A 24,058-nucleotide genomic window follows, 5' to 3' on the forward strand; every position below is an offset into this window, starting at 1 on the left:
TCAACTTTAAAGTGTATCTGCCGTTTTCTTGCTGCTCTCCAGATTTCAGCTTGTGTTACGTTGTGGTTTCGCCTTTCTTCATCTGAAAGATAAGCTTAAACCTGACCTGCTGTTGACGGATGACTTCACTCCTCTGATGGTTGGTTGTTTTTTTCTGTGTTCCCATTAGCAGAAGGATGACATCAGCCTGTCTGAGGGGAGCACTGTAGACCTGAGGAAACCCGGGGAGGAGGAGGATGAGTACTCGGAGCTGGCTGAAGAGGCCATGGACCCCGACAACTGCTTCCCAGATGGTACCAACACATGCAGTACAACACTACAAGTGTGCAGTGCAGCTTGTTGACAGTTCGCTCTTGTTAAAATAAAACTCTACAGTTGTGTTTTAGTACACTACTTTTATTACTTACTGATACTTGAACTTTTATTTTATGAGGTGAATTTTGTAAAGAGTTCCAGTCATTTCCTGGATGTCATGTGTAGACTTTGGGAATAGAAAGTTTGATGATATTGTTGGACCTCACATGGTGACTGTTGAGAGAAAGTTGCAGGAGGTTGGAGACGTATCTTCTTTGTGACTGACCAGTGATGAAGTCGTGTGGTGTGGAGGGAGGACCAACCTATCAGTTTATGCAGTTCACAATGATGAGTGGAAAAAGGTGCAGCAGTGACCTAAAGGATAGCTGAGTGATGGAGAACGTCAAGCCCGTTGAGAGCACACTTGAGAGCCATTTTATAGATGACATCACCGTAATCGAACGTGTGGAGTGTGGTCATCTTTGGCAGAGTATGAGAGTGAAGCCTTGTTACGTAAAGGAACCTCAGTCTGGCTTTGACTTTGGCCTGCAGGTTACTGATGTCAGAAATGAAAGGGAGTGAAGAGTCTAGCCCAGGGGTCAGAAACCTTTAACAGTAAAAGAGCCATCTGGGCTCCTTTTCTACTGATCCAAACCTAGAAGGAGCCGCATAGTTTTACTTCAGCCTTTAAGAAATTTGGATTTTCATTCATGACCTTCTTTTTTTTAAATAATATGAATTGTGTCTATTTTTTGGCACCAACAAAAGCAAAAATATAAAAAGAAAAAAACATTTCTCGAAATGTATTTTTTTTTCTTACATTTGACAGAAATTCAAACAATTTATTTTCAAAATAAAATATGTTCTGTGCCAAACAGGATAATCTGAGTGCAATTCTGGACAGCTAGTAACCAGTGTTGTGCAGCATAAGATAATTTGTGCTTTTAACTCATAAAAGATCAAACTTTTTACCAAAGTTTTGCTTTGCATATAAAATCTGTTGATTCTGGAGGTAGAGTTGATCAAACAAGACGTCTTCAGGTCAACAGGATGTAAAAACCTACATAGTTTATCATCTATGTGAACCTCAGACATCAATTATAAATGTAAATAATCTAAATTAAATAAATGCTAATTACGTCATCCTTACTTTAAAGAATTGCTATTTTATTTTTATTTTCTTTACTTTTTTCCCCTTTTGTCCTCAGCAGTCTTACTCTGCTGGGTTTTGTTATTTTAGTTTGGGGTTGGATCTTGGTAGTCTTAGTTTTCAGGCTTTGTTTATTTGTTTTCTTTAGGTAATTTTGGTTAGGTAGCCATTAGCAGGAGCCAGAGACCAAAGTATTTGTAGGAGCTGACAAACTCCAGTTCAGAGCCGTCCACACAGGTGATCTTGAAGGGACAGGTGACACCCGTCTTCCAGTTGAATACCATGCATTTAGACTTGTTGGTGTTGAGACGCAGATGACGCTCTTGGAAGGACTTTTCGACAGAAGTGAGGCTGAGTTGGAGGGTGGATGCTGCAGAGTGAAATGAAGGGCCAGATGAGTAAAGTAATGGTATCATCAACGTAGAGATGTGTCAGAGAAGCCCCAATAGCTTTAGCCACATCATTTATGTATAGAGAGAACAAGGTTGGGCCCAGGATGGAACCTTGAGGTACACCCTGGGAAAAGATGAGAGGGTCTGGCATGAAGTTTTCTAACTTCACTTGTTGTGAACGGTCTTTGGGGCAGCTGGCAAACTATTTGATGGACCATTTGTCTCAATCTTGTTACAAGATCAAACATAGTAAATCAAAGTCAGGGTTGAAAACATCTTCAAAGCATCTTTAATTGTGTAAAAGTCAATGGATTTTTTAATGTTCAATGATTGAGAAAGTCCACCTCACTTTAGATTTTGTTGACCATACATTCTTCTCTGGCATTTCATGATGAACAGTTTCTATTTAAAAGCATGAGGTATACATGATATTCTGCATTCAACGCACTCACTTTTTCTTCTTCCTGACTCATCCTGGTTCTTCTGGGAAGATTTGATGAGTCAGGATGTTCTTTTGGTTTTATCTATTTCTGTCTGTCTCTTTGCGGATGACAGTGTGCTCTGTATGAACCTGCAAAAATGTTTTACTAATCAACTTTGCACAACAAAAGTGCTTATGGTATAAGCAAAATGAAAGCTTCCCCTGCAAAATTCTGCAGCCCTGCAGGAAAACAACTGGCACATTATCCCATCATGATGGCCCGGAAGAGTCCCTTCGGAATGGGTCGTCTCTGCAGGTGATCCACTGACAGTGATCTATGAACCCACAAACAGCAGTGGAGTCCTCCACCTGAGTTTTTTCACCTTTTTGCATTGTCTGCATTAAGCTAAATGTACTGAAGAACCCTGAGCTCGGTGTCTGTTGTCCCCAAAGCATCTGTGCTTAACTCTTGAGCAGTTTGCATTGTTCAGTTTTTTAGAAAGTTTTGAAACGAGGGAATATTCCTCTTTCCCTTTTAATTACTGGGTTAAACAGCCTGTCTGCTAAATGTTTGGTTACGGGTTCAAATTCAAAGGAGTCATTTATCTGTGATAAAGAGAACCACATATTAGCCACAATCACTTTGAATTAATGGTTACCCTAATGGTCTGTAATGTACAGTAAAAGCTCTTTCCGACAGCTCTTCCTCTGTTCATGGACAATGTGTGAAATCACATTGGTTGTAACAGATCTAGCTGCATGATAAACTGAATGAACAGATTTCTATGAGAGGTGATGTTTTCTGGAAGAAAAAAAAGACCTCCAATGAAGGAGCAGTAACAGTTTCTGGAGGACGCTCGTGATTGAGGATGTGAGGGCAACTGGTCTCTGGAGGCCGAGGCCAGATGGATGAGGAATTTTACTCAGCAGAACGAGGCAGGATGTCTTCCACAGCTCTGAACCTTATTACCTTAATGTCATGACTTCATCTTCGGTCAAACTGCATTCACACGTCTGTTTTTCATGGTTCAGGAGCAAGAGGAGCATGGGGAGAGTTATTTGTCAAAGGCTTTCAAGCTGTTAAAAGCAGAGTAAAACAGTGTTATTGACTTGGTTTTTGTAAAACTTGGATTTTAGAAAAAAAAAGTACATGACGGATAGATCTTTGAATGCCCAGACAGCTTTTTGCTCAGCTTTATTGTGAGACAGAACTTGTGAAAGTTAGTAGAAAGTAAAAAACTGGAAAACAAAACAAGAATAGTAAAAAATTCTGCATTTATTTCTATTGTTGTGATTATGGCCCTGCAACAGACTGGCGACCTGTCCAGGGTGTATCGGCATCGGTCCAGAAGTGGCCGGCTCCGGCAGCCCCGTGACCACGAAAGGGACAAAACGATTTAGAAAATGAATGGATTACAGAAGATCCTCACTATCAGAGAGGGTTTTGAAACTGAAGATTAATATTTGACTTTGTCCATTTATTTCTCAGAAGCTACACTAACATGGCCTCCTAACAAAACAAACTCACCAAGTTTGGCAGAAATGAGGCATTGAGAATGTCTCTGTGTTAAATGGTTGACTCCACTCGTCTTATGTTACCATGGAGATTCAGAACCCCAGATTACAAAAGTCTTGCGGATGAGAAAATCTCAAAAATGGAGAATTTGATCTGAATATTAGATCAGCTTTTTTTTTATGTATACGTTTGTCACATGCACCCATACAGGGGGTTGACCTGTATGGGTGCTGCAGTGTTCTGGGTCCGTATAGAGCATGTGTGTCAAAGTCAAGGCCCAAGGGCCGGATCCGGCCCTCCAGGTAATTCTATCCGGCCCTCCAGATCATTTTATTTTATTGTTATTAATGACCCGATGTTATCTTGAGCTTATTTCTAACTGTATCATTTTGACAAAATATATTTTGTCAAATACAAAATATTGAAAGTTATTTCAGGTTTAAGTTGATTTATTCTGGAATAATATTCCTGCCTTTTTATTATTCATATTTATGCTAAAAAGTTACAGTTTTAAAGTTTTAAAAATTGTCATTCTGCTAGCTTTTTGGACTATTTTGGCTTTTTTTGGCTATTTTTTAGTTAAGCTAATATTTCAGCTACATTCTAGCTCTTTTGGCTGACCTAAGTTTTTTAGGCTAATTTGGCATTTAGCTAATATTTTAGCTGGCTATTAGCCTCAGTGATTTCTGAAAAATCCAACAAACACGATGTTTGTTTCCTCTGAACTTTCTTTCTTTCACTCCTGCTCATCAAAAACATCAACAAGGAAGAGCGCGCTGAAAACCGAGAGCGCAGAAAGCTCGCGATTGAACAGTCTCGCAGGAAGTTACAACAGGAAGTTAACAATTTTTTCTATCAATTTCAGCATCTTCAGCAGCCAAATTCAGCTTACAGCATTCACACTAGCATTATCACAGGTAATGCTATATATCTAGTTCATAATTATGTTAAAAAGTTATAGTTTTAAAGTTTTAAAATGTAGTTTTAGTTTGTTCAGTAAATGTTTCTCCTGTTCGGTCCGTGACCTAAGGTGTGTTTTAGATTTTGGCCTCTTGTGTGATTGAGTTTGACACCAATGGTTTACAGCATTGACATGAATAGAGATGGACAAAACCAGTCTGTTACTTCGGGTTCCAATGAAATGAAGTCAATTCAATCGTCATTTTTCCGCCGTACAGATATTACCTGGTTTGGCCATTTTGGGAGTAGATGACGTTTGCCAGCAGTGATTGGTCTGAGAATCTGCCAACAGAACACTGTAAACGTCTGAGGTGTGGCCAACAGGCACCACATGTTCTTATTGAGGCGTCTGATTGGCCAGTTTATAACTTGAATAACTTGTAATAGAGACAGTATATCATGAAAAAAATAGGTTTAGCAAGAAGATGTTAAAAAGAGACACCCGAGCCAGAATGGTTATTCTGACAAACACAATGACTGAGTCGGGTAATATCTGTTTATTTTTCAATAGAAGTTTATTGTGGCTTTCTAGGACCAGCAGGTACTTCCTGTTTGGAACGCCAGAGAGGTTCAGGTCTCTCTATGTATGGTATACAGTCATCGTAGTTAACATGATCAACATAAGAAGCCAAACAACATGTCTTGTGTCCAGTTTGTCTGACCCAGACAACTGTGTGGCCCACAACCAGCAAGATTTGACTTTAGCACGGAGACCTCCTGAATGTCACAGGTCATTTGAATGTCAGCGGGGTGGTGGGGGGGCAGAATGTGCCTGGGGTGGTTGGAGGAGGCAGCATACACCTGAAAAGGCCAATTGAGGGGCAGCAAAAGGGATGGTTATTTAATTCTGTGTGAAAATTAAATTACATTGTTCCCTCATTTATCTCGGTAGTTATTGTCTAAAAATAATCTGCGAAAGGTGAAATCCGCAAAGTAGGATTACAGATGTAGAAGTTTGTATAACCTCTCATTAGACATGAACATTACCCGGGTTAGTAGTACCACGGCAGTCCCATGACCCCTAACGGACACAACGGGTTAAGACGATGGATGGAAGTTCAAACCTTGAAGGAAAAATAAGTCTAGTACTATAGAATGAAACCAAAAGTAAATTTGAAAACCTGAGTGTATTCTGTCGAGAGACACAACACAGATGAGATTGATTGACAAAGTCAACAGCCAATCAGGACATAGAACATAAAGAACACAATGCACTGTAAAGGGAACAAAGCAGGCAAAGCTGCTCTGGTGAAATTGAAAACAGCAATATTACTATTTTTCTTATTGTTCTAGTTTCAAGTTTCTTCTTCCTCGCTGCAGGTTCCATATGATTCAAGTTCAGCATTAAATATATTTGGAAACAGGATCTAAAAAATGGATAAAACATAGATCCTGTTTTGATTTTTAAAATGTAGAAACTTGTTGAAAATAGTGAAAATGTTCCTTAATGTAAAACGCTAATCTCTGCAGAAAGAGCATAGAAATGTAAAGCATGTAATTATCTGATGGTTTTTCCGACTGTGCTCAGCCTCGCCGTGTGTTTGCTTTGCAGACGAGTTCCTTTAGTCACATTATTGTCCCCCCCACTTGCCCCCATACTTTCATAATAGATTTATGGTGGTGTTCTGACTAAGCCAGGTGAAAAGCAAACACCGTGTTTCCTTCCTGACTCAGCCGCTTTCCTCCCGGAGAGCACAGATTTGTCTGCGGTGGAACACATTGAGAGATAAATTAAACGTATTTGTGTCTTCAGTTTAATTTGAAAAATAATATAAGTCATTGTCTGAGGTATCTGGGAGCTAAGAAGCAAAAGAATGAGGTCAGGCAGCTGGAAAACCCTCTCTGAAGAGCAGAACTCCAGCAGAAAGCCTCCTAGCACCTGCTGCCGGCCCGAGCTGGAACGTTCAGTCTTGTTTTCATTCTTTTAGGATGTGGAGGATGGAGGAAAGCTCTAACTTTGTCCTTTTACTCTACAAATGAGCAGTTGTTAAATAATCCATTAGAGATATTGACGTTTCTAGATTGTAGGGATGTCAAAGATATTTTAGGTCGTAAGGTGAACGACGGAAAAGTGTCTAGAAAAGGATTTTTGTTCCCACGTCTGGGCACTACATTTTAAATGCATTTTTATTTAGATTTTCTGCTTCTGGACTTTGGGTTAAAAGTTCCCCGCGTGTATCCCTGCAGTATTTTTGTGTTTAAAGTCAATGCTACTTACGGAGCTACCCAGCCAGCGAGACCAAGTGGGCCGCATATGGGTTAAAAGTGGGCAAAAAATGTGGGCCCCAAATGGGTTTGTCCACATTAGCTTAAGTGGGGACTCGGTGGGTTAGCTTGCTATGCTAGCCAGCCATCTGGTGGACAGCGGAGCTTGCTAGCTAAGTAAAGCTGAATCCGCTAGCAGTCTACAGTGAAGGTTGCTAGCTTGATACAGAAGAGCTCGCTAGCTCAATACAGCAGGGCTTGTTAGCATGCTGCAGTGGAGCTTGTTAGCATGTTACAGAGGAGCTTGCTAGCATGTTACAGAGGAGCTTGCTAGCTCGATACAAGCTCGCTAGCATGCTGCAGTGGAGCTTGCTAGCATATATTAGCTAAATATTAGCTAAACTCCAAAATAGCCTAAAGACCTTAATAAATGCCAAAATAGTCAAAAAAGTTAGCAGAATGCCATTATAACTTTCAACTTTACTACACTCTGTAAAGTAACGACTAATCGACTGTTAAATTAGTCGGCGACTATTTTAATAGTCGATTAGTCGTTGATTAGTCAACTAATTGTTGCAGCCCTGGGTGAGGTCAAAACCAAATAATTCTAAAAGAAAAACCTTTTCAATGTGGCATCAATGTCAACATTCTGAGGGGATAAACAGCTGGTTTTGTCCGAGTTCATCATTCAAATCACCATAAAGACACTACATCACTTAACGGACAAGCTGCACAACCTGGCTGTACCACGTCTTCATAATAGACAGATCTGTGCCTGCAAGACAAGGGTGAGGGCCAAGCAATGATGGGAGGAAGTGTCACAGAGGAACCAGAATCAAATTTCATCAATAGAGAATGTTAATGTCCATAAAGTCATTACAACTCCCTCCTCACTCCTGGAATGAAGGCTCCAGCCAAACAGCAGATGTTGTTTTAGCTTTGATTCATTTACAAGATGGATGTGTCCATCACACCCGCCGCCTTTCCCTGACTCAGCAGAGTCCTTCGCAGCAGGCAGACGTTTGTCACCGGCTGGACTCGGATCGGACGCTCGAGCGGCGACAGGTGAGGAGAGATGGGAGCAGCGAGACGTCTCTTTTGTGCCACCAGTTTTTCTGCAACAGCAGGTTAGAAAGAGGAGCAGACGAATGGCGGGAGAAACAAATGAAGAGGAGGGAGGATCCTGTGGATGAAGGGCCTCCACCTGTTGACATTTGGACCCTGCTGCATCAACAGATTCAGGGAGGAGAAACAGATTTGCTCCTCGGGCGCGCGGCCGCTGCCAGGCCTCCATCCTGACTCAGCTCAGATCTGGACCAGCAGCACCGGTCTGCTGACGCAGCTCTGGCTTTCTGTGATGGGGGGCCAGCTGCTGCAGAAGTGGGCCAGGAAACAGGAGGAGCACCAGCTGTGTGCGCAAACAACAGGAGAGGCGGTTCTGTTGCTTTGTGTGGACGCACAGCTTCACCGTCCAGTACAACACAGACCTAAGCACATTCTAATGCAAAGTTCAGCTGTTACTCCCTGCTCTTCTAAGTAAAAGGCTTACAAGAATAAATAAAAAATACAAGAAAAAAAATATTTGGAATTTCACAAAATCTAAAAAAAAAATTTATTTTTAATCAGATCATTTGGTCTTTTAGATAGAGCTGCCACGATTAGTCGACTAATTGACTAATAAAATAGTCGAGAACTAATGTAATAGTTGATTAGTCGTTACTTTATATTATATGGAGTCAGAGTGTAGTAAAGATGAAAGTTATAATGGTATTCTGCTAGATTTATGGATCGTTTTGGCATTTATTAAGTTTTTTAGGCTATTTTGGAGTTTAGCTAATATTTCAGCCACATGCTAGCTGTTTTGGCTAATTTAGGAATTTTTTCATTTTTTTTTAGACTATTTTGGTTTTAGACTATTTTGGACTATTGGTTAATGATGAACAATACACAAACCTAAATATTTTAGCCACTCCCCTCTGAGTAACCGTTGTCATGCAGCATAAGATAACATGTACTTTAAAGTAATGAAATAAACTCAGTAATCCAAAAAAAAAAAATCTGACTTTTTACCAAAGTTTTGCTTAGTATTTGTAATCTAAGTATTCTGGAGGGAGCGCAGAGCGACTAATGATACCTAATGATGTCAGCAGGGATATAAAACCTAAAAAGAACTACACGTATAAAACTTAAATAAATAAACTAAACTAATAAACGTATATAAAATAGCTAAACTTAAATAAACTTAAATAAACGTAAGTAAAATAATGTAATCAACAGTAACCCTTACTTAAAAAAATTACTTTTATTTTATTATTCTTTAACCAGAGAGTGGCTGTGGAGGGTAAAAGAGCTGCATGTGATTTGGATTATTGTCATGTTTAACATGTCTGATAACTCGTATAATGAGAATAAAATCTTCTGTCAGAGTGGTTTGTTTTTAAAATAAGTTTAAAGCAGATATTCTGATCTGCCGCTGCAGAATAATGAACATATAAAGCTGCAGGTACATCTACAGATAATTTTTTCAAAATTGAATTCCACATGGACATTGTCCTCTTTATGCTATATAATAACATGGTAGAAAAAGGATGGGGTTGTACCCAAGTCATAATGATAGAAAAGTCAATGTTTGACATTCATGCATTTTTATTTAGTCAACCTGCAGCAGATCTTATTTAACACATGATGGATTTTATTTTGAAAGGAACGTTATCTGGTTTCAAACTTAACAGATATTACACTTGTTCTACAAAATAGAGAAAATTCACACTTATAAAGGGTTAATTTTATAAATAAATAGATTAATTTCCCAAAAAAGATAAACAAAGTTCTTTTTTGTGAACTGTAAAGTGTGACTTTGTGGTCGTTTGGTTTTGGTGTGTGAGAAACTAAACCAAATGGCTGTTTCAGCATTAAAGCTTGCAAATCTATAATATTTGACTGTTAAAAAAGTTCAAGTGTTGTTGAAATCAATAACAAAACCTTTGAAACTTTCCACTGCCTGATAAGAGGATTTAGGGATTTTTCTCCACATCATTTGGTGACTTTCTTAAAGGTTGTGTGAAAAGTCTTCTGGAATGAAGCTGCTGGTTCAAATCAAACATTCCAGCTTTGTTAGCATTGGTTCATGTCCTGCTCTGGTATACAGACACTAACAAGATGTCTGGAGACAGTCCATGAAGATGTTTGTAAGTGTTAGATAACACATTTTCTCTGATAAATATGATTTTGGAAGTAAAAAATGTTTTTCTTTTCATGTGGTGAACAGCTTTAATCCCAGCATTTCAACTTTACTGGAGTTTTGCTGAATGTTGAGGTTTGTCAAATGCATCACTGGAGTTTTTTTGAAGAAAGCCTTGGGGCTGAAGGGGTTAATCAGTGTTTTGGGTCATCTGACAGATGGCACATTATTTTTGACCTTTTCCAAAGGGCTGTTTGGGATTTATCAGCCTGTAGGACAAGATTATGTAAGTCTGAACATCAGCTGCATCAACATTTCCACTGTCACACATCACTTGCAGATAGTTGCTGTTCATCGACGGCTCCGCCTCCCCGGATCGCCCAGCAGAAAGTGAAGGTCGGAAAGTTTCACTGATCTGGTTTTTGTTTTCCTCGCGTTTGCTCAGAGTGTGTGGTCGCTCTCGCTGTGTTACAAAGCACCGGCAGCAGCTCGCCTCCTGCTGCTGCCGGTGCTGTCGCAAAGACAGAGCGTCTGTCGGCCCGAACAGCGACGTTCCTCACCGCCGATCATTGATCACTTTGGAAAAACGGCTGGAAAATCTAAGCACTAACAAGCCGGAGAGTATGAAGAAACTCTTCAGTCTAATGAAGGACACAGGTTGACTTCAGTTAACAAAACCTTACAGAAGCTCCTTTGTTCAGGTTCAAATTTATAAATACTCCACATACTTGGAGGAGAAAACAGATTCAATCTGAAGTCGAAGAAAAAGGAACATTTTCTCAAAATCTCTGGAGCCTCAATCTGCATGTTCAGACCCAAAGTTCCTCCTTCACTTAGAATCTTCGTATCTCTAATCGGCTCACAGTGAAATGAGTAACCTTGTACCGCAGGGGTGTCAGCCTCAATCGCACAAGAGGTCAAAATCCAAAACACACCTTAGGTCACAGGCCGAACAGGATAAACATTTATTGAACATTAAAACTTCATTTTTAAAACTTTAAAACTGTAGCTTTTTAACATAATGACATTCACACTAGCATTACCTGAAATAATGCTAGTGTGAATGCTGTAAGCTGAATTTGGCCGCTACAGATGATAGCTTAAAATATTAAAGATAATAGCTGAAAACGCTGAAGCTGATAGCCATCTTAAATATTAGCTAAATTCCAAATTAACATAAAAAAGCTTAAAAAAAACTTAGGTAAGCCAAAACAGCTAACATGTAGCTGAAATATTAGCTAACCCATAGCCCCAAAACGGAAAAAAGTCCTAAATTAGCGAAAAATAGCTAGCATGTAGCTGATTTTTTATCAAATTTCCAAAACAGCCTAAAACAAAAATAAAAACCCTAAATTAGCCAAAACTGCTAGCATGTAGCTGAAAAATTTGCTAAGGTCCAAAACAGCCTAAAAAATCTAGTAAATGCCTAAAAAGTCCAAAAAGTTATCATGATGCTTATTTTTAAAACTTTAAAATCGTTACTTTTAACATAATTATGAATAATAAACAGACAGGAATATTATTCCAGAATAAATCAACTTAAACCTTAAATAACTTTCAATATTTTACTCCCCATAAAAATATATTTTGTCAGAATGATACAGGTTAGAAATGCACACAAAGTAACATCGGGCCATTAATAGCAATAAAATAAATTTATCTGGAGGGCCGGATAGAGTTACCCAGAGGGCCGGATCCGGCCCCCGGGCCTTGACTCTGACACATTTGTTCTACTGAGTCCATTTTCTCTGCAGGTAAAATAAATACGTTTCACTGCAAAGAAGCTCTGGGAGCATTTTTCCTTGACTTCCTCCAGAGGAGGAAGACGACACGATGGAGGAGGTCACATTCTCTGCAGCTCTCCATCAGCGGGCTGCTGGTGAGGCTGCAGTTTGTTCTTGTACAGATATATTTTTATCAGGCGCACAGCTGGGCTAAAAACCAGACATGAAAGGATGAGAACATCCTTCCAGGATGCAGAAAAGTGAACTTGTACCTGCAGCTTCATGCAGGCAGTGTCTCTAATATAAATAGATGTTCCTTTCACATCCAGCTGCAGCGCACCATCAGAAGAAAGATGTGCTTTCAGAAGCGCGCACACACACACACACACACACATCTGCACGACACCGAGCCTGGCAGCGGCTGCTTTGTTAGTCCTCTAAATGCCAGCTCGCTGCTCACGTTGTGATGCCGAACACTTTCCACGGCTTCACGGAACACGCAACCTGGCTGCTCCCGTGGCCCGGAGCAAAGCGAGGACATGTCGCTGGGTCCCATGAAGAGATGAATTCAGTCCGAACCCATGCGTTAGCAGCCTCTCCATGTTACGCCTCTGCTGAGTTCACACACTGCGGATAAACCAGAGGCGGAGCTGAGTGTTCCACGGCAAAACAAATAGGTATTCTAGTGGGTGTGAGCAATCAGCACACAGGCACCACCAAAAAACTGTTCAATCACAGAGTTTTAATGCTTATTCTACATAGAACCCTGCAACAGACTGGGGACCCCCACCTTTGACCAGCAGTAACTGGGATAGGCTCCAGCAACTCTGAAACCACAACAGGAATTCAGCAGGTTCTGAGGATGGACGGACGGTTGCATGGATGGTTTAGTTTGGGTTATTTAAGGCCTCCATCCAAAAGAATCAAACATATGAAATATATATATACATGTGTACTCCAAACGTTTTTTAAAGAAAAAAGTGGAAATACCTACTGTATATTAGTAGCTCACAAGTAAAAAGATTTGTCTAAAAAGAAATCCAACTAATACCAGAAAATATAAATAATCTATAAAACACACTACTGACACAAAAGTGAGAAACATTTTAAGATAAAAAATGTTATGAACCATAACAAAACTAGTGCATCTCACTCAAGAAAATACTTATTGCAAACAGAAATTAAATGCTTTTTAAAACATATTTTACAACACTTTAAAGAATTGCAGAATTTCAAAAGGTCAGATCATTAAGTGATGCTGTAAACAGCTTTTTCTGTTGGACCAAACAAACGACTAACATTGGTGTTTTATATTATATATCTAATGCAAAAAAATAGCAAAAGTAAAAACTAAGAATGTATACAGTACATATTTTTAATAAAAGGTGGAATTGAAAATAGTTTTACGTATTTATTCCTTCCAAACTAAAAACAAAATATGTCAGAGTCTAAAATATTTAAAACATTTACGACATTTTCTTTACTTAAGTAAATTACCAATTAAAAGATTATAAATGAGCCACAATTAACATCTTAGGAATGTGACTTTACAAATGATCTTTCAGCTATAATTTTCAGAAGAACTCTCCATGTCTTCAGGTGAGGACAGGAGTCGGTTCTTCTCTAAAAGCATTCCCTTCCGTCAGCTGATGCTCGTCTCCATCACCTCTTTAATGCAGCGTTTCACAGCAGAGAAGAGGATCTGAAGAGGTTCTCAAAGAGTTTATTGGCCCTGAGGCGGATGATTGTCCAGCAGCTTCTCTCCAGTTTATTAGACAGCAGATTAATATTTTGTGGCGGCTGTAGTCCAGGATGAAGGGCTTTCCTCGCATACGAACACACAGACAATCACTCTGCTGAGACTCAGGGTCAGATTACAGCTCGCTCATTTTCATTGGATTAGCAAAGTGACTTGCGGGGGAAGAGCCTGTTAGTAACCATGGCAACGGGAAGCGGAGATGATGAGAGGCGTAATTAGAGAGGCAGGCAGACGCTGCAATCAGGAGAGCGAAGAGCATCAAAATCAACTCCTGATCTTCAGTCTGATAGTGGGAGGAAGCAGAGAGGCACTTACCGTGTTCATTAAGTAAACATGTCATTCGTGGGAATCTGATCACAAAAGTTTAGGATCATTCTGTTTTATTGAAAGTGTCAAAGAAGAAAGTTGAATCAGAAGGAGTTTGGGAAAGTTATAGGAGCGCTGTTGGTCTTGAGGGTGGATGCTTGTTGATGTATCATCATGTTTGCAGATGACACTGAAATGTACTTGGAGTGAACAGCAGGTGATGACCTGGAATGTTCAGGAGAAATTAAATAATAATTTGTAAATAAGTGACTGGAAATAAGACAGAAAGCAGAAGAGAGGGAGATGAGCTTCTTCTGGTGGTGGTCTGTGTGGGGGGTTCTTTCTTTTATTTCTTTATGTGAGTCCTTGAACTATACCAGGGATCAGCAACCTTTAACAGTAAAAGAACCATTTGGGGTCGTTTATTTTCAAAATAAAAGCTGCTCTGTGCTAAACAGGATCATCTCAGTGCAGCTCTGAACAGCTAGTAACCAATGTTGTTCAGCATAAGATAATATGTGCTTTTAACTCATAAAAGATCAAACTTTTTACCAAAGTTTTTCTTTACATATAAATCTGTTGATTCTGGAGGTAGAGTTGATCAAACAAGACGTCTTCAGGTCAACAGGATGTAAAAATCTACATAGTTTATCATCCATGTGAACCTCAGACATCAATTTATACATTTAACTAATCTAAATTAAATAAATGAAAATTAAGTAATACTTAAAAAAAGTGCAATTTATTTTGGGGTTTTTTTTTCTCCTCTTTGTCCTCAGCAGTCTTACTCTGCTGGGTTTTGTTATTTTAGTTTGGGGTTGGATCTTGGTAGTCTTAGTTTTCAGGCTTTGTTTATTTGTTTTCTTTAGGTAGTTTTGGTTAGACAGACATTATCAGGAGCTGCTGACTCTGACGGTCGACATGTCTGGATCAGCATCTCCATGACTTATTTAATGTTTGGTCAAAGAGCCACAATGGAGAGATAAAAGATCCACATGTGATCTGGAGCTGCAGGTTGCTGACCCCTGATCTAGACACATCCAGGAACCTTCACTTCTGTCTCTGTTACCTATCTTGTAACATAATCAGATACAGACGGTTTCAGTCCAGTGTTTATGTTCTTCAATTTACTGTAATTTTTAAATTGTTAGCTTGATAATTCCAGTAGATTCTGAAGGAGAAAAGCATCTCAACGGTTGAAAAGTTACAGTTTGTTAAAGATTTTGTGTTTAAGCGTCACCGACGATGCCTCAGGTGTTAAAGGGTTAACCTCATTTTATTCCCTCCAAGCAGCAAAAGCTCACACTCTGTCTGTCATGTTCTTAAAAACTGTGTTGTCTCATCCTCAGTGTGCGTAAATCGCTTCTCGTGCTGTGACATCGATACGACGGCGGGACTCGGGAAGATCTGGTGGAGACTGAGGAAGACCTGCTTCCAGATCGTGGAACACAGCTGGTTCGAGTCCTTCATCATCTTCATGATCCTCCTCAGCTCTGGAGCTCTGGTTAGAAGCTGACATTTACCGTACTCACTCTGACACAAAGACACACAAAAAAACTGATTTGAATTCACTTTAACTTTTCACACCATGAGGAAAAAGACTGAATTTATGTCCCTCTGCAAAAATTAGAAATCAAACTACATTTTTTTACTTAAATTTATTAAGAAATATTCGTATTTCTGACTTATCCACAAGTCTTTTGGACTTAAATTTGATTTTTTTACCTATTCAGTTCATTTTTAATGCATAACAACTTCATCTACAATCAACAAAAAAAGTCTAAATTATTTCTGAAGACTAACTGGGGAGATGCGTCATTTACAACAATCTTGAATTTTAATGAATAATGTACTTTTTCACTTCACATTTTTAACTAAACTAACATACAGAATGGGAATTATGGTTCTAGTTTTTTTGTGTAAGAAATACTGTGCATTAATTCCAGACTATACAGTTTACAGGGGTGTCAAACTCAATCACACAAGAGGCCAAAATCCAAAACACACCTTAGGTCACGGACCGAACAGGATAAACATTTATTGAACACAATAAAACTACATTTTTAAATTGTAAAACTGTAACTTTTTAATATAATTTTGAACTAGATATATAGCATTACCTGTGATAATGCTAGTGTGAATGATGTAAGATGAATTTAGCTGCTGAAGATGCTGAAATTGATAGATAAGAACACTGAAGCTGATAGCCAGACAAAATATTAGGTGAATGCCAAATTAGCCTAAGAAACAAAACAAAAAACTTTGTCAAAACAGCTAGCATGTAGCTGAAATATTAGCTAAACTCCAAAACAGCCTAAAAAATCTTAATAAATGCCAAAATAGTCCAAAAACCTAACAGAATGACAATATTTAAAACTTTAAAGCTTGAACATAATTATAAATAATAAAAAGGCAGGAATATTATTCCAGAATAAATCAACTCAAACATTAAATAACTTTCAATATTTTACTCTCCATAAAAATATATTTTGTCAAAATGATACAAGTTAGAAATCAGGCCATTAATAACAATAAAATAAATGATTTAGAGGGCCGGATAGAATTACCCGGAGGGCCGGATCCGGCCCCCGATTCTTGACCTTGACTTTTTAGTCAGCAGATCTCCAGAGATTGACCAAATGTGCAGAAGATCAAAAAGGTTTTAGGACAAATGTTTTTTATCTCAATGATTAGAAGTGTATGTTCTTCTTTTATACGTTCGCTTTCACAAAACGCATTAAGAAGTGTCTCTCTGCTGCCCCCTTCAGGCCTTTGAGGATATCTACATCGAGCAGCGGAGGATGGTTAAGGTGGTGCTTGAGTTCGCTGATAAGATCTTCACCTACATCTTCATCCTGGAGATGATTCTGAAGTGGCTCGCCTACGGCTTCAAGAAGTACTTCACTAACTACTGGTGCTGGCTGGACTTCTTCATTGTTGATGTAAGTTCTGGTGTCAGTTTTTACCGCCTTTGGCTCTTGTTGGTCCGTTTTTACCTAATAATTTCATTTTGTGGATCATAGATTAGCAGTGTTCTTGTTATAAGTGATCAGGTTGTAGAGAGTTTTGTTCCTTTTTCTGGATGTTTTTTGTCCAAAAAGTCACTTTGCACAATAGCATAGAGATTGGAAAAGGTCTGTAAATTAAAAATGGTGTTGAAGCGCCTGCAGCCCCACTTTGCATCTGCAGATTGTTTCTGACCTTTTCACGCTGGTTTGAATCCTGTACAACTTGGGCAATTTATCAGAAATTAAGCTATTTTTTCACATCTGCTGTGGTCCATATCCATGGCAACAGGCGAGTTGCTCACATGAGGAAACAGCAGCTTGTGTTTTCAAAGATGCTCACAACTCCACATTAAAAACAAGAGTTGAGTCTCAAGAGTCCCGATTAGCATTATTTGGTCACAGTTAGCCACCACAACAACCGGTGGGGGGCACCACAGTATTCACCCCCGCCAAAAAAAACATGTCTGAATGTCTCTGTGGTGTGGAGTCAGTCTACAGATCCTCAACCAGCCTCAAAAGAAGAATAGGGAGCGCTGCTGGAAGAAAAGTGGTGAAGCTCAAGGTTGTTTCCTCATTTAGTCATCATGTAGAAGATCAATGAAGACACAGCTACTACCTCAAGAGGCCATGACTGTTATTTCACTTTCTGCATCTTCAGCTTCAGTATTCTTAGTGAAACTGATCTTCTCAGTGATGAGATTGTGGTTGTGGTTGGATGTCAGTGGTTTTAACCCCCAGGTAGGATGTGAGCTATAGAGGAAAAGGAGACATTCTGGAAGGAGATGGATGAGGAGATCCAGAAGATCTGCAGAGATCATTGAACAAGAAATGAGAGAATGGGAGGACGTCTGAAAACTCATTTTAGGAACATGCAGAGTTGAGGAAAGTACAGCTGAGGAGTCGCAATGAATTATGGGAAAGAGTAGTTGAAGCTCGACTGAGGTCAGAGGTGAACATTTGTGAACAACAACATGGAGACAGAGAACCACAGATGTAATCTTTGTTTTGAGGATGTTTCTGGAGAGGAACAGAGAAGGTCAAAAGGATCTGCTTTGTGTCCTTGTAGATCTAGAGCATGTGTCAAAGTCGAGGCCGGGGGCCGGATCCGGCCCTCCAGGTGTTTATATCCGGCCTCCAGATCGTTTTATTTTATTGTTATTAACAGCCCCGATTTTATCTTGCATAATTTTGACAAAATATATTTTTATGGAGATTAAAATATTGAAAGTTATTTAAGGTTTAAGTTGATTTATTCTGGAATAATATTCCTGCCTTTTTAGTATTCATATGTTAAGAAGTTACAGTTTTAAAGTTTTAAAAATTGGCTTTCTGCTAGCTTTTTTGGACTATTTTATATATTTACACACTACCTGTTTTGGCTAATTTAGGCATTTTTTAGTTTTTAGCATATTTTAACGTTAAGATTTTTTTCTGGTCGTTTTATCAGACCCGGTACCTAATCCGCGTCCGGTACAGGGTTAAGGTTGGGGTCATGGTACTGGTGCGGTCCATGTCCCGGTAATGGACCGGTACAGGTTTGCAGCCCTGTGGTTGGGGAGCCTTGATTTAATTGGAACAGCCAGCATGCCAGAAAACAACAAGTTGGGGACACCCAAAACATCCATTTTTGACGCGGAGGGGTCCTTAACCAAACGTCAAAATGTGACGGGTTAGGAATGAGTTGTTGGTCTGGTTCACTTTGTGTTCACTCCACATCTATTCTGTAAAGTTAGAGGTCCACAATCATTTTTATGAAGAACTGTCTAAAATAAGTTTAAATAAAAACCTATAACCAGTGTTCTTTTAGAAGTGATTAGACATTTTTGAATGACTCCATTGAAGTGAAATCCCCTCGTTATTTCTGTTGTCAGTTTTTTTTCCCAGCAGTCACTGAAAGAAATAAGAGTTCTTGTTACACATGTGTCATTGTTGTGTTTTTAACCATCATGCCTTGTTCTGCTTACATTCCAAACTTTCTAACACTTTCTAGCTGCTCCAACAGTGAAGCTCATCCATATAAACTTCATGGAAACACTACAGTCTGGTGTATGTCATACATGTCTATAAAAACTGTCTCTCAGTAACCGCTGACCATGAGAATTTGGGAGATTTAAGAAGGCTAAGAAGCCACATGGAGGCAACATTTAGACATGACTGGGTTTGAAACTGTGCCAATCACTCAATGACAAAAATAAAGTCAGTAAACAAAAGCTAAAATGAATAAAAAAGTCTCTGCTCCAGCCATCAGCGTAACTCCAACACAGTTAGAACCACACTGTCCAGCCTCCAGCGGGACAAGGGTCCGCTCCATCCGCTGCACACGCTGAGCTGGAGCTCCGCCTTCGCTCGGCTCTCCGGGCGTTTTTTTACCCAGCAGCTCCGTGGATGACGCCAGTGTTGTGACGTTTTTGTGTGACCCTAACGGCCTGAAGAAAGAGAAGGAGAGTGAGCCGTGCAGTTAGCAGATTCAGTCATGCAGATGTGATAACATGATCCAGTTATCATCAGAGACCAGAAACCCTCAAAAATCCAAACACATCCACCTGCAGCTGGACTCAGACGGAAGTTCTGTAACTGTCGTGGAGTATTTAAAACCTTTGATTTAAAAAGAACTCTATCCATCTATCTTCAGAACCCACTGAATCTCTTTTGGGGTTACAGGGCTACTGGAGCCTATCCCAATTACTCTTGGGCAAAGGCGGGATCAGTAGAACAGAAATAAAACATCATCCAACGCAGTTGTTTAGGTAATTTATTATATGGATTTACTAAGATTCATGAGGAGCATTAAAAATCAGAATTAATCAAATAAAAGCATAGATATAAAGCTTCCTTCTCACAGGTTCCAGCAGCAGAGGGCAGACGAATGTCCTAAACCCTTTACGAGTTTTAAACTGCTATTAAAGAGACTCGCCGAGAAATTTCAGGTCCAGAGTTTAGACTTGATTGGAGGACACTTGGAACTAGTGCTGGGCGATATGGAAATAAATTATATCACGATATAAATTATTTTATATCACAATAATGATATATATCACAATATATATCAATAAAATATATTTTCAGTTATTTTCGCTAGTTTTACTTTGAAAACAGGAAGCTTCCCTGACACTTTATTTTGAAGATTTGTTTACTTCCTGTGACAGTAGCTGCTCATTCTGCTTTGTTTTAGTTCATGAATTAAAATCCAACATTATTCTTTATTTCCGATCAATTCATATTTCACTACATGAAATATAGCTAAACTCAGCTATGTTTATAAAGATCATGAATCAGCGATTTGGACGTCGCAAATATTCGTGCTTGAAGTTTCAGAAGCAGATCTCTAGAATCCGAGTGTTCAGTTACTCGTTACAGTCCTGTTCCACAGATGTTTATCTCTTATTTTGTAATCTCATATGTTTATTTTTGTGGAATTTCCTTGAGTTGAAGGTTTGTTGTGTTAGCATCAAACCAAATCACTGATGTACCGCTCTGTTGCTGAAAGAGTTTCTTCTTGGACAGCCTGCTTTGCTGTTTCTGTCTGTTTCCACTCCAGGGAAACAACTCCACGCTGTTCCACGTCCATCGTTCTGCACTCGTGTTAAGTAACGTAAAGCCTGTCGTAAAACTCGTGTACTCAAAGGACGTAAAGCAGCTCTATGTTGAAAAACCACAAGACGGAGTTTCTCTGCGAAGAATCTCTTTTAATTTGTCTTTATTTTCACTTGTATGCATTTTTGTGTACACACTGACGAGGTCTGGACTATTTAATGATGTATTTGGCGTAGTGGTTGATCAAATTAGGTTATAAATGACGGAAGAGAAACGGTACGATAGACAGTTTTCCATCCTCCACTCGATGTATCGTCATATCGACCAGCTAGACTTGGAACTGGACTTAAAGGAGTTCTTTGGCCAGTGAGTCTCATCACAGTCTTGTCTTGATGCTTTGGCTCAGAGACACACATCGTCTCCATGAAGCCAAGTCAATTTCTCCATCATTGGGCGGCCATGGTGCAGTGGTGGAGCGGTCGACTCCTGATTTTAGATTGCAGGTTCGATTCCCACCTTGCCCGCCCATGTGTCAAAGTGTTCTTGGGCCCTGAACCCCAAATTGCCTCTGGTTGGCGCTAGTGTTCGGCGTGAATGTATGAATGGGTCTGTGACTGTAGAGCGCTTTGGGCCTTCAAGGACGGTAGAAAAGTGCTATACAAGTATTTCCCATCTGAATGCAGTCACTAGATTTTTTTGTCATTTGAGAAAAAGAGAAGACCACAAGTTGTTCTTTGTGGAACTCCATAAAGTAGTTTTTTTAATCAAATTTTCTTATTTAAGATCCTGCATTATTTTATTGTTGATTTGTAGAAGAAATTCTATTTTGAGTCCTATATGTGGAGGTATTTGCCAAGCCCAAAAGCTGTTGTCTTTGGATGTTGATGAGTATTTGGTCTCCACACTCTTTCATCTTGTAGATTCTGATCTTATATTCTGCTGGTTTGTCTCTGTGTGGGCGTTGGGGTCACAGATATGTGTCCGCCCCGGCGCGTGGCTGATGTTCACAGCTATCACTGTGTGACCTGTAGATCTCAGTGTTGGATCAGCTGGCTCACCTCCTCCCGGTGAACCAGGTCACCTCCATGCGAGTGCTGAGGACGTTCAGGGCTCTCCGTCCTCTCCGGGCGGCGTCCCGCTTCGCTGGTATCAGGGTAAGAACTGGCTGGGTTGACCCGCCTTCCTGCCCACCGAGGACGGCCGCTCCGTAGAGGAAGATAGATGCATGTTTGTGCTTTGGAGGCTTTGAGGCGCTGCTGCTGGGAGCTGCTGGTAACTTCCACCTTCAAGCCTTCAGATCGATGAGTTCCACCAAATTCCCTCAGCAAACTCAGTTTCCCTGAGCCTGGTGTTTTCAGGGAACATAACAGCATCTCGTCTTCTAGTTGCAGCTTCACCAGAGGAGGCTTCAGTAATCTCAACTCTTTCTTTCACAGGTCTTCTTTTGCAGCATCCGAATGTTCAGTTGTCCCCTCTCTCTGTGTCTGTCTTCACTACAATAGTGGTTAATAGTCCCTCCTCTTTTTCTCCTCCTTCTCCCGTCTTTCCACCTCTCTCCTCCTCCTCCAGGTTTCTTTGGTCAGCCTGGCGGCCAACATGTTGGGTTATTCAGACTTTGCAGCCATCAAGTCCCTGCGGACGCTGCGGGCCCTCCGGCCTCTCAGAGCCCTGTCCAGATTTGAAGGCATGAGGGTAAGAGTCAGTATTACCTAGAGCAAGCACACCTGGGCACCTGCAGGGGGCGCTTTAGTCTCATTAAGATACAAGATTTGACTTCATTATTTTATACAGATGAATTTAAGTCATAAAGATGAGAAGAATTTAAAGAATGGCTCTGGTTCTTCAGTGGAGCTTCTTTAGCTGAATTCATTATGAAGTCAAAGTTTGTTCTACAGTAGGGGGTCAAACTCAATCACCACAGGGGGGCCGAAATGTACAATAATTCCTTCCTGTAATCTTCATAGAAAAAAAAATACTCAAACATTTTAAAAGCTAGATAAATAGGATTACCTTAAATAATCCTAGTGTGAATGCTGTAAGCTGAATTTGGCAGCTGAAGATGCTAGTGCTGATAGCAGAAGAGGCTGAAATTGATAGTTGAAAACGCAGAAGCTGATAGCTGAAAACGCTGAGGTTGTTAGCAGAAATGGCTAAAGTTAATAGCTGAAAACACTAAAGCTGCTAGCTTGATAAAATATAAGCGAAATGCCAAATTAGCCTAAAAAAACTGAAAAAAATTCTAAATTTTCCAAAATCAGCTACCATGTAGCTGAAATATTAGCTAAACTTCAAAATAGCCTAAACATCTTTAGTAACTTCCAAAACAGTCGTAAAAGCTAGCATGAAAAGAGCTTAATATATTAACAGCTGAAAGAGCTGAAGAGCTATAAACGTCCAAAAAAAGTAAGGAAGAAAAATAATGATAATAAAGACATTTTTAAAAAGTGAATCGCTAATAAACCAATAAACATTCACATTCTGTCAGTTTTTATGTTCACTCATCACTCCTCCTTAAAGTATAATAAATGCGATACGTTCTAAAGTTTATTGATATTTTTCCCATGATATCACAACCTTTTTTTGGTTAGCTTGTAGTTTTTTTAAAGATCCTTCATGTGTCATCACATGTTCAGACCACAGATGACACAGCAGCTTTTTGTTCTTAATACTACCTATAAAGAAAGACAGTCTAGAGTCTGTGAGTGTGTAAACACATTTGTTGGTCAGTTCCTAAAGACCCCTCCAGAGAATATGGTGTTTTAACAAGCTCTTGTAGCAGCTTTTTTCATGATGGAGGACATTTGAAATAATTTAAGATTAAAACTGCTTTTTTTTTAGTATTTCTTTATTCTAATTGTGGTGAATTAGGAGCAGATGAAAAACACAATTTGAAAAAGCTTGTAGTTGAGATGTAGAAACTGATCCAGAAAGTCTTCCTGCTCCATTCTGATCATCCACTTACAGACAAACAGATCCATGAACATCTCTGAGCTGGAACCTCGATCAGAACTGGACGTCTGGTTGTACAGCTGATTGTGAGGGCTGTAAGCTAGGGGGAGAGAACACACAAAGGGATGATGGGATATCAGAGGAGGGTTACTTCCATGCCAACAGTCCCAAGAACATCTCTGAGATCAATTTCTAATGAACTCCTGCTGCTCTGCAGAAACTATGACCTAGAAAACGTTTTATTTCATCTTTATTTTGGCTAAAAACAGCACAATCATAATTAAAAGAGAACTGGGAACACTTATATTAGATCAAAGATGATTATTGGATCTTAAAGGTAAAACGTCTTAAATTTTAGATCAAATGACGGTCATTTCTCAGTGAAAAATCTTTTGGATTCTACATTTATAAGCAATGTAAACAAAGATGTAAACGGGATGTTGACAGAGTGTCGGTTAAACATTTGTGGTAAACATTTATAAAAAGGAATCAATCACCTGATCAGGCATGACTTCACGTCTGCAAACTTCATTTTTCTATTTCTTTTGAGGTGTGATTAAGTGTCTGTGGAACAAAAGTACATTTTCAGATTTCCTTTTAAAAACTTGTCCTTCGCATATTTGGACTCACTTTTCTTTGGCTGAGTTTTATAAACAATC

The 24,058-nt window shown here is 39.5% G+C and overlaps 1 protein-coding gene across 5 annotated transcripts in view; it reads left to right on the forward strand.

Moving 5' to 3' along the window:
- LOC112141573 (sodium channel protein type 4 subunit alpha) overlaps positions 1-24,058 on the forward strand; it is a 261,117-nt gene that overhangs the window by 208,421 nt on the left and 28,638 nt on the right. For all 5 annotated transcript variants that reach the window (XM_036217311.1, XM_036217310.1, XM_024264726.2 and 2 more), the window contains 4 exons: positions 170-293; positions 15,258-15,412; positions 16,677-16,850; positions 22,020-22,142. In XM_036217311.1, the coding sequence (XP_036073204.1) occupies positions 170-293; positions 15,258-15,412; positions 16,677-16,850; positions 22,020-22,142 (576 nt within the window). The remainder of the gene's footprint in view (positions 1-169; positions 294-15,257; positions 15,413-16,676; positions 16,851-22,019; positions 22,143-24,058) is intronic.

This window comes from Oryzias melastigma, linkage group LG20 (genome assembly GCF_002922805.2).
Source record: "Oryzias melastigma strain HK-1 linkage group LG20, ASM292280v2, whole genome shotgun sequence".
Lineage (NCBI taxonomy): Eukaryota > Metazoa > Chordata > Actinopteri > Beloniformes > Adrianichthyidae > Oryzias > Oryzias melastigma.